Here is a 10,703-nt window from a genome sequence, read left to right as displayed (position 1 = left end):
TCCACTGCTATTAATTCATTTAAGTTTGAGGAGGCCAGTTTCTCCATTTTTGACAACTCCCCTTGAACTAGATCCTGCAGATGAGCTCCCCAGCAGCTAGGACTTGCGTCTGTAGTAACAACTCTTGAGACTGAGTTCAGAAAGGCTAGACCCCTTGAAAGATTTTCTGCGTTTTGCCACCAAAAAAGGGACTGAATCGCCAATAGTCTTAGGGGTACTTTGAACACTACGACATCACAGGTGCGATGTCGGTGGGGTCAAATTGAAAGTGACCCACATCCGGCGTCGCTGTTGATATCAGAGTGTGTAAATAGTTTTTGATACGATTAACGAGCGCAAAAGCGTCTAAATCATATCATTGGTGTAGAGTCGGTCATTTCCATAATTTCGGAAGGACTGATGTTACGATGTTGCTCCTCGTTCCTGCGGCAGCACACATCGCTGTGTGTGAAGCCGCAGGAGCGAGGAACATCTCCTACCTGCGTCCTGCGGCTCACACCGGCTATGCGGAAGGAAGGAGGTGGGCAGGATGTTTACGTCCCGCTCATCTCCGCCCCTCTGCTTCTATTGGCCGCCTGCCGTGTGACGTCGCTGTGACACTGCACGACCCGCCCCCTTAGGAAGGAGGCAGGTCGCCGGCCAGAGCGACGTCGCAGGGCAGGTAAGTCCATGTGAAGCTGCCGTAGCGATAATGTTCGCTACGGAAACTATCACAAGAGATCGCAGCTGCGACGAGGGCGGGGACTATCGCGCTCGGCATCGCAAGCACCGGCTTGCGATGTCGTAGTGTGCAAAGTACCCTTTAGTGTTAGCTCTGCTGTTAGCCATCCCTTTAGGGTCCTCTCGCTCTCCAGAATATTCCATTGCAATTCTCTGGTATATGACTCGCCCGCCCCAGGGCCTTAGGTGACTCTGTGTCGGGCCGGACTAGTCCGGGGTAGTCAGCGGTGGCGGGGCCCGACTCCGTGACCCTGGCGGAATCAATTAAAATGGCAGAATTGGGGGTAGATGATGATGGGAGTTGTAGTTTATTTAAATTTGTGACGCCACCTGTGGAATTGTGCAGCTATGGGGCCGCAGCTGCTGGAAGGGACCTCCAGGGCTGATGTTGTAGCAGCTGAGGTGTTTCTTGCTCCCCACAGGTGGAGCGGGTACACCGGGGCAACCGTTTGGAAAGTCTATGGGGTTTGTTGATGAGGTGCAGGACAAAACAGACGAAACGGGTCTTTCAGTCAAGATGTTTTACTCACTGTTCATTTATGCCCGCAGAGTGCCATTTTCCTCCATGATGGGCTCCAGACGATTCCGAACTCCTCGGTTCTCAGTGCCGGTTGTGACCCGGTGAATGCTGCTCTCGTGCACCTCTTTGTTACAAGTGGGTCCCCGTAGCCTGTAGCTTTCGAGGGCCCCCGTTTGACTTTGATAGAAAGTCCCGGTCCGTTCGCAGGCAGCGTGAACCTTTCAATGGGCTGCATCTCTGTACCAATACCCAGGCTCTGGGTCTGCTGCTGTGCTTCGGACACTATGGTGGGCTGAGAAACGTGCAATCTTCTCTCCCTGTAGATTTATTAGGCAAGCCTGAAGCGTCCCCTAATCTAGGGCTCTACACCCTCTCGGTGCTTGGTTCTGGTAGTAATCACGCTTTACTCCCCAGCGACCGCACTCCTCCTTTCACCAAAGCCACTAGTCAGCTCTGACTGGAACAGAATGGGGGTTGTCAGCTGTCCCCCTACTTCTCCTCAGACCGACTGCTCTCCACACCTGACTGGATCTCTCTTTCCTGACTAGACTGGTCTCAACTAGTTCTTCTCAACTGTCACTTCTCTGACAGGTTGACTCCTCCCAATCTTTCTACTGACTCCTCCCAAATGCCGTCTTGCCAGGCTCCACCCCTTCAGGCCAGTGAATGGGACTTAAGGCTCCATCACCAGGTACACTGGTCGCTGCTTCTCAGCATTAATGAAATACCTGCCTTAAGCCCTGACCCATGTGTGACCTAACAATTGGTGTGTGTTGAGAATTGATATTGTGTAGAACCGACACTGCTCACCCAGGAATTCACGATGAGCACAGCACCTAAAATCACGTGCCATACCCTGTGGCGTCTGAAGCCTCAGGGGTGCCACATATGCATCTGGGCCCAGGGAACTGCAGGGATGCACAAGATCAATGACCCCAGGAAAGACACGTGTCATATTTAGCGACATTATCGCTCTTGAGACTTGATTGCGAATCTTGATTGCCTTGTCCTGTGGTAAACGACATTACTGAGTATTGGAATCTAGAATGAGTCCTGCACCCTACGTGGCTCTAGTCTTGAATTTTTAGATTCAGCAGCTGACCCAGGTGTTCCATGGTGGTGCAGACCTCTTGTATCTGGATTTTGCACTGACGATGTGATGCATCCACAATCAGGAAATCGTCTAAGTAAGGGAGTAGAGCGTGTTTTTCTCCCGTAGATGGGCCGTTACTTTTGCCATCAGTTTGGTGAAGACGTGCGGAGCTACTGATAACCCAAAGGTACTGAAAGTGTCGCATCGTCCCTTTTATGTATAAGGCCACTTTGAGGAACTTTTGGTATTCCATGTGTATAAGCACATGATAGTATATGTACTTTAAGTCCAGGACAGCCGTATAACACCCAGGGAATAGCATTTTTATTGTCAACCTGATGGTCTCCATCTTGAAGGTCTCCATTTTTATATAAGCATTCAGGCAGGTCAGGTTTATTATGGTCCTTAAAGATCCATCCTTTTTTTTTTTTTTTAAATTAAGAAGAGTGAGGAATAATATCCCCTCCCCTGTTCCTGCACAGGGACCTCCAAGAGAACTGATTTTTTTTTTACCAGGTCCAGTACCTCTGCTTCCAGTGCCTGTTGTTCTATCAGGGACGTTCGGGGGTGATGTTAACAGGAGTCTCTGTGGAGGGGTGTTTCGAAATTCCAACCTTAGGCTGGACGTCACCAGTGAGAGGATCCGTCCACGGCTTCAAATCTTCTCCCTGGAAGGAAGGGATAGGGAGAGTCTTTTCCCCTACCTGGGGACATCCGTCATTGGAATGATTTATTTTCTTTCTGGGAAGGGCCCTTGAACATAAAGCCTTGGTCTTTCCTTCCTCGGTCCATATTCCATCTCCCCTGATTTCTGGGGTGGGGAGTCTTCTATGGGTTCCTCTTCGTTTCCGAGATGAACGCCAATAAGATGGAAGGGACATATTTAGAAACCCTTTCTTCTTGTCTCAGGCCTTTTCCAGGATGTCATCTAATACCGGGCCAAACAAGAACTCTTTGAGGAATGGAATGGAGCATAGTTTTGCCTTAGCCTGCATATCTCCAGGCCAGCTGAGTCTGCTGACACATCCGAAAGGAATGCGGCTGCGCCACATATCAATGGGACTGTGGACAAGATATCCTCCCTTGTTCCGGAGTTGTTCTAGGTAATTCAGCCAGACTGTCAGGGATCTGGCCATGCACGTTGCGGAGATAGCTGGTCTTAAGGCCCCTGCTGAAGCTTCCCAGGTCCCTTTTTCTGCCCTCTTATGCTTAGGCTGGTTTCAGACGTCCGTGTTTAATCAGGTACCAGTCACACGCATGGTTATGGTCACAGGTATGTCGTACGTGTCACACGTGTAACATCCGTGTTTGCATACGTGTGACACGTACCGGGTAAAACAATGCAATGAAAAGATGTTCTATATTTACCTGTATCTAGCGATGCTGTCTTCTGCTTTGCTGCCTCCCGTTCCTAATCTCCGCTCATTATTTTCATTGATTATTCACTGCCCGAGGATTTGGAAGCCGGAGCATCGCGGGGACAGGCTGAGTACAGCACCGCCAAGGACAGCACTACCGGGGACATCGCCAGTGACATCCAGGGGGTCATCAGAGTTCCCAATGAACTCTCATAAACCCCTGGAAGTCACCAGTTGTCGCAGGTGTGTCATCAGGTAGTAATCAGAATTCATTGGGAAATCCGATGACCTCCTGGACATGCCTGCACACACACTGCTGGCAGGATACTCACCTGTCACTAGCGATGTCTCCGGCGATGCTGTCCTCAGCGGTGCTGTCACCGCACTGACCCTGCTCCCAGCTGCTCACTGCAGTAATAATCAATGAAAATAACGAGCGGGGGTCAGGAGCGGGAGGCAGCAGAGCCGAAACTGGAAACAGGTAAATATAGAAAATCTTTTTATTTAAAAACCCGTGTTTTCTCTGGTCCGTGTCACACGGATCACATCAGTGTGCGGTCTGTGTGACACCCGTGCTGCCGGAGAAAAAACAGACAAGTCTCCGTGTGAAATAGCGGGGCCACACGGTCTGTGTGAAACCACAGCCATGTGAAAATACAATAGGGTAACATGGGTACATGTGACATCCGTTTTTAACATGGATGTCACACGTACCTAAAACACGGATGTCTGAAACCAGCCTTAGGGTCCTTCAACATTCCCAAATCTTCGAAGGGCAAGGTGAATTTTTTGGACGCCTTCGAGACAGCCACATCCAGTTTTAGAGCCTTATTCCACGATGTTGTGGCAAAGGAATTTTTCCTATTGAAGGACGACGGGAGAGGACCCCTTTTTTCTGGTTTCTTCCACTCCCTCTTGATAAGGGACTCAATATTTTCATTAATCAGGAAGGCCCAACACTTCTTCTGCTCAAGGCCCCCAAACATGACGTCCTCCATGGTCTTACGGGTCTTTTCTTTAACTGTGCCCATGGTGCACCTAACCAATCTGACCAGGGAAGCAGTGGTGCCCCCCATATCTGTGTCGGCGGCGAATGATAAATGGGAGAAGTCAAAAGACTCACACTCCCCTTCCGGTCTGTCTGACTTAATTGAGGGGGAACATCTTCTAAGCCTTCTCTTCCCTTTTTCTTCCTTCCCTTGGGATAGGGATTTAACAGAGCATTTCACAACTCATCAAATAATGGCCCTAAGACCGGAGGCAAAGAGAGGGGTTTCCTTATAGACCATCTACTGAATACATGACCGACATAACTGCTTGGGCCAGACACTGGATAACCCTTCAATACAGAGGGCGCATTCCCTGTTCTTAAAACTTCATAAGACTTTTCTTGCGCCTCTCCAAACAAAACAATAGGAGAAAAAAATGAGAATCCTTTATAAAGCGAACTTTAATATAGATCACTTACCAAAAGGATATCATTAAATGTAACGGATAAAGCGGAGAAATTGGGTCATTTGACGCATTTCCGCTGGAGGCAGTGGAATCAGTCTTCTTCCTCAGGTCCATTTTACTGGATCCGTGACTCTGTTGGCACTCCGCATGGACCGCCTATCAGAGCGGATGCAGCAGGGATCTTTCCGCTGTCCGTCCCGGTGAGCGAGGCCTGGGAACTTTATTGCTGGCGAGTACCGCTTTAGAGATTCCCCCTCCAAGGACAGGAAACCAACTGATGCGTGGTAGAGGTACCACCCTTTTATTAGTAGGTTTTCGGTCCTTGAAGGGTGGATCCTCTTACTTCGTGGTACTATCATGGGTGAGAAGAAAAATTTATCTTTCTATTTGAAACACAATTCTCCGCTATTCTTAGTAAATTTCAGGCCTGATGACTTAATATGTTTTATCCTCTGCTTTACTTGTGATTAGGAAAAATGGCAATCTTAATCCTGTGCCTATTGCCTTATCTAACCGTACAAGCTAAATAAAGCAAGTTGCACTACATGTAACTGGTAATTAGAGATGGACCCATATACCACAATGCAGAATCTTCTCATTTTGGGACACGTCTGTCAAATGTAACTCATGGTCTCACCTAGCCTCATCCCATATACCATTTGGAATTGTCAAAAATAATTTTGAGATATAGAGATATATATATACACATATATATACATATATACATATATACATATATACACTGTATATATACACATACAAATCACACACACACACACACACACACACACACACACACACACACACACGTGTGCATCTCAAATTAGATCAAAAAGTTAATTTTGGTAATTCAATACAAAAAGGGAAACATATTATAGAGTTATTACAAACAGTAATTTATTTCAAGTGTTTATTTTTGTTAATGTTGATGATTATGGCTTACAGCCAATGAAAACCTAAAGGTCATTATCTCAGAAAATTAGATTATATAAGACCAACTGAAAAAAATGGGTGATTTTAAACTCAGAAATGTTGGCCTACTGAAAAGTAGGCTCCTTTTGCATGAATTACTGCATCAATGCGGCGTGGCATACAAGCGATCAGCCTGTGGCACTGCTGAGGTGTTAGGAAGCCCAGGTTGCTTTGATAGCAGCCTTCAGCTTATCTGCATTGTTGGGTCTGGTGTCCCTCATCTTCCTCTTGACAATACCCCATAAATTCTCAATGGGTGTCAAGTGAGTTTGCTGGCCAATCAAGCACAGTGATACTGTGGTTACTAAACCATGTATTGGTAACTTTGGCAGTGTGGAAAGGTGCCAAGTCCTGGTGGAAAATGAAATTTCCATCTCCAAAAAGCTTGTCGGTAGAGGGAAGCATGAAGTGCTCTAAAATGTCCTGGTAGTCGGCTGAGCTGAATTTGGGGTTGATAAAAACACAGTAGACCTACACCTGCAGTAGACATGGCTACCCAAACCATCACTGATTGAGGACTAGTGTGAAGATTCTACAAGCAGCTTGGATTGTGGCCTCTCCACTCTTCCTTCAGACTCTGGGACTTTGATTTCCTAAAGAAATGCAAAATTTACTTTCATCTGAAAACAACACCTTGGACCACTGAGCAACAAAGTTCATCTTCTCCTTGGCCCAAATGTCACTTTTGGCATGGTCTATTGGTCATGAGTGGCTGCACACAAGGAATGTGACAGTTGTAGCCCATGTCCTGGATACGTCTGTGTGGTGACTCTTGAAGCACGGACTCCAGCAGCAGTCCACTCCTTTGAAATCTCCCCCAAATTTTTAAATGGCCTTTGCTTAACAATCCTATTAAGACTGTGGTTATCCTGGTTGCTTGAACATCTTTTTCTACCACACTTTTTCCTTTAACTTAACCTTCCATTAATATGCTTGGATACAGCACTTTGAACAGCCAGCTTCTTTAGCAATGACCTCTTGTGGCTTACCCTCCCTGTGGAGTATGTCAGTAACTGCTTTCTGGACATGTGTCAAGTCCGCAGTCTTCCCCAAGATTGTGTACCCTACTGAACCAGATAAGGGACCATTTTAAAAACTTAGGAAGCTTTTCCAGGTGTTTTCTGGTAATTCTAATTTTCTGAGAATGACTCTTGGGTTTTCATTGGCTCTAAGCCATAATCAACAACATTAACAGAAATAAACACTTGAAATAGATCACTCTGTTTGTAAGGACTCTATATAAAATATATACGTTTCCCTGTTTGTATTGAATTACATTAACTTTTTAATGATATTCTAATTTATTGAGATGCACTTGTATATATCAAAAATATTAGGTAAACTAAGGTGCATCAATGTCATATGTCCTGCTGATTGTGTAAGAAAATCATTTTTGTTTATAAGAAAAAAAACACACACAAACGTTAAAGAATAAAAATGTTTTATTATTATTAAACTTGGTAACCCTTGTTTTCATTGGAAAATAACTGATAAAATATTGATACAAAACTTACACATTTATGTTGATCACCATATTTTTAAATTCCTAAATTACTTAGCCATAAATTGTGGCTACAATTTCCCAGCAGCTTGCTTGGCATCTCTAACAAGTTTGTACATAAAAGAAAAGAAAAAGAGGAGATTGTCGTATTCACCATTGTAGTCCTTCTCTAGGATTTGCATATGGAAGTCCACCATAAAGTAGTAAATTGCTTCTATTGTTGAAAGGTAAGTATCAGGTGATCCTTTTTGATGTCGCCAAAAACATGTTTTTCGCTCTGTCAATTCAACACTCACCAACCCTACAGCAGGTGAGACAAGAAAAATATATTAATTACTATTAAACTTCACAAGGTTTTCTGAGCTTCACCTACATTACTGCAGTCACTGTGTCACTGTAGATAGCCAAATCCTGATAAAGTACATACTGAGAGAGTATTTCGCTTTAGTAAATAGCTTGAACAGTCATCACTCAATGTTTAAGTGAGAGAAGCTAAAACTACATGTATTCAAATTGATAACAGGGAATCCAATTGCAAGAGAGGGATCCTGACAGTGTGCATGTTTGGCAATAGGCAGTCGCATAGTGACTTCATAAATTTAGGTGAAAGTCGAAAACATTTAACAGTACATATAAATTAAAAAACAAAAGGCTTAGAAGTTTGACTGCACATTACATTTAATAATACAGAGATGAAAACATTGCAAAATATTAATGGTTAGCATAACAAATATCTTCATGGCTTCTCTCCTGTCTTTATTTTTTACTTCTATAGTGCCATCATATTCCACAGCAATTTACAGACATTATCATCACTCAGAATCTAAATTCCCTATCAGTATGAACTTGAATTATGGGAGAAAAGCAGACTAACCAGAGGAAACCCACACAAACCAGGGGAGAACATACAACTCCTTGCAGATGTTGTTCTTGGTGGGATTTGAACCCAGAAGCCCAGTGCTGCAAAACTACACTGCTAATTAGAGATGGGTGGATCGATTTGTGGGGGGGGCTCATGAAACTTACAGCTTTTGACTAGGCAAGTCTGGCACAATGGCATCTGTACAATACACCATAATGATAGTTTCAGCCCAGCTAATAAAAAGCCACACCAGTGATCCCGGAAGGTAACAGATTCGCAAACCTCCCATCCATCAGCCAGAGACTACGGAGCTGGTCGATGAACTGGAATCTTACGGATCGATTCAGCCATCTCTAGTGCTAACTATTGAGCCACCAAGCTGTCTTACTCTTAACTCTCTTAAGGGAAAGGTGTTATAATTCCATATGATTTCTTAGAAGACTCAAAATAATACATTTTCTAATTTAATAATTTTTAAAAAACGTTCCTGTCTCTGGATATTACTGTTGCATGAAAACTATGGTGCCATTGGCGTGGTTTGCCTTTTCCTCGGGATGCCCATCTAATAGGTTCCTCCCTGATGTACACTAGCACACTTTAAGATATTTCTGGCATGTACACGAACCACATACAAGAGTATTTAGGTGTTGGAACTATGCATCTGAATGTGTGTGACCACCACTGAATACTTTAGGTGGATCATCCAAGAAGGAAAAAAAAACAAGGGCATTAAAAACAAAGGGATCCAGTAAAACACACAAATGTATATTTTCTTTTAATTACTCTGACTGAAAAATGTGCCTTTGCATCACATATTATAAATTCAACTGAATAGGATAACTGAAGTGAGCACTAATATATATATATATATATATGAGTGCAAGCCAAAAATACATACTATATATAAGAATAAGGCTGCAAATCAAACTTAGATAATGGTATAATGCCTCAAGCATATGGAAAAATATTGGAATATACAATGAAAAATGCTACTTGCTAATTTGAACATGTGAATAATGAATTGCATACCTGCCATGAATATTAGGAAAAAGGAGATATTTAGCAATCGCATTGATCAATGTAACTGAGCCCCAAGGCCTCGTCAAGGCATATCTCTATATTGGGGTCCCTAGCTCTGTGACCCTAACTGTGTGTCATCTCATTGCAATTAAAAACTGCTATGGGTGGAGAGGGGTAACTAAGGACTTTCTTATATAGGAGATGGAAAAAACATGGCCGAAAGGGGCGGAGCTGTGTTCACATTCAGAAAAAAACTACATATAACTGAATAGGATAACTGAAGTGAGCACTAATATATATATATATATGAGTGCAAGCCAAAAATACATACTATATATAAGAATAAGGCTGCACATCAAACTTAGATAATGGTATAATGCCTCAAGCATATGGAAAAATATTGGAATATACAATGAAAAATGCTACTTGCTAATTTGAACATGTGAATAATGAATTGCATACCTGCCATGAATATTAGGAAAAAGGAGATATTTAGCAATCGCATTGATCAATGTAACTGAGCCCCAAGGCCTCGTCAAGGCATATCTCTATATTGGGGTCCCTAGCTCTGTGACCCTAACTGTGTGTCATCTCATTGCAATTAAAAACTGCTATGGGTGGAGAGGGGTAACTAAGGACTTTCTTATATAGGAGATGGAAAAAACATGGCCGAAAGGGGCGGAGCTGTGTTCACATTCAGAAAAAAACTACATATAACTGAATAGGATAACTGAAGTGAGCACTAATATATATATATATATATATGAGTGCAAGCCAAAAATACATACTATATACTATACTATAGTTTTTTTCTGAATGTGAACACAGCTCCGCCCCTTTCGGCCATGTTTTTTCCATCTCCTATATAAGAAAGTCCTTAGTTACCCCTCTCCACCCATAGCAGTCTTTAATTGCAATGAGATGACACACAGTTAGGGTCACAGAGCTAGGGACCCCAATATAGAGATATGCCTTGACGAGGCCTTGGGGCTCAGTTACATTGATCAATGCGATTGCTAAATATCTCCTTTTTCCTAATATTCATGGCAGGTATGCAATTCATTATTCACATGTTCAAATTAGCAAGTAGCATTTTTCATTGTATATTCCAATATTTTTCCATATGCTTGAGGCATTATACCATTATCTAAGTTTGATGTGCAGCCTTATTCTTATATATAGTATGTATTTTTGGCTTGCAC

General features: G+C 43.4%; 1 protein-coding gene across 3 annotated transcripts in view; it reads right to left on the bottom strand.

The window, feature by feature from the left end:
• Positions 1-7,542: 7,542 nt before the first annotated feature.
• Positions 7,543-10,703, bottom strand: part of DTWD1 (DTW motif tRNA-uridine aminocarboxypropyltransferase 1) — a 56,819-nt gene continuing 53,658 nt past the window's right edge. For all 3 annotated transcript variants that reach the window (XM_075345813.1, XM_075345814.1, XM_075345812.1), the window contains one exon: positions 7,543-7,920. In XM_075345813.1, coding sequence (XP_075201928.1) covers positions 7,691-7,920 — 230 coding nt within the window. In that variant the 3' untranslated portion in view covers positions 7,543-7,690. The remainder of the gene's footprint in view (positions 7,921-10,703) is intronic.

Source organism: Anomaloglossus baeobatrachus, chromosome 4 (assembly GCF_048569485.1).
Source record: "Anomaloglossus baeobatrachus isolate aAnoBae1 chromosome 4, aAnoBae1.hap1, whole genome shotgun sequence".
Lineage (NCBI taxonomy): Eukaryota > Metazoa > Chordata > Amphibia > Anura > Aromobatidae > Anomaloglossus > Anomaloglossus baeobatrachus.
This window is presented reverse-complemented; position numbering and strand designations above follow the sequence as displayed.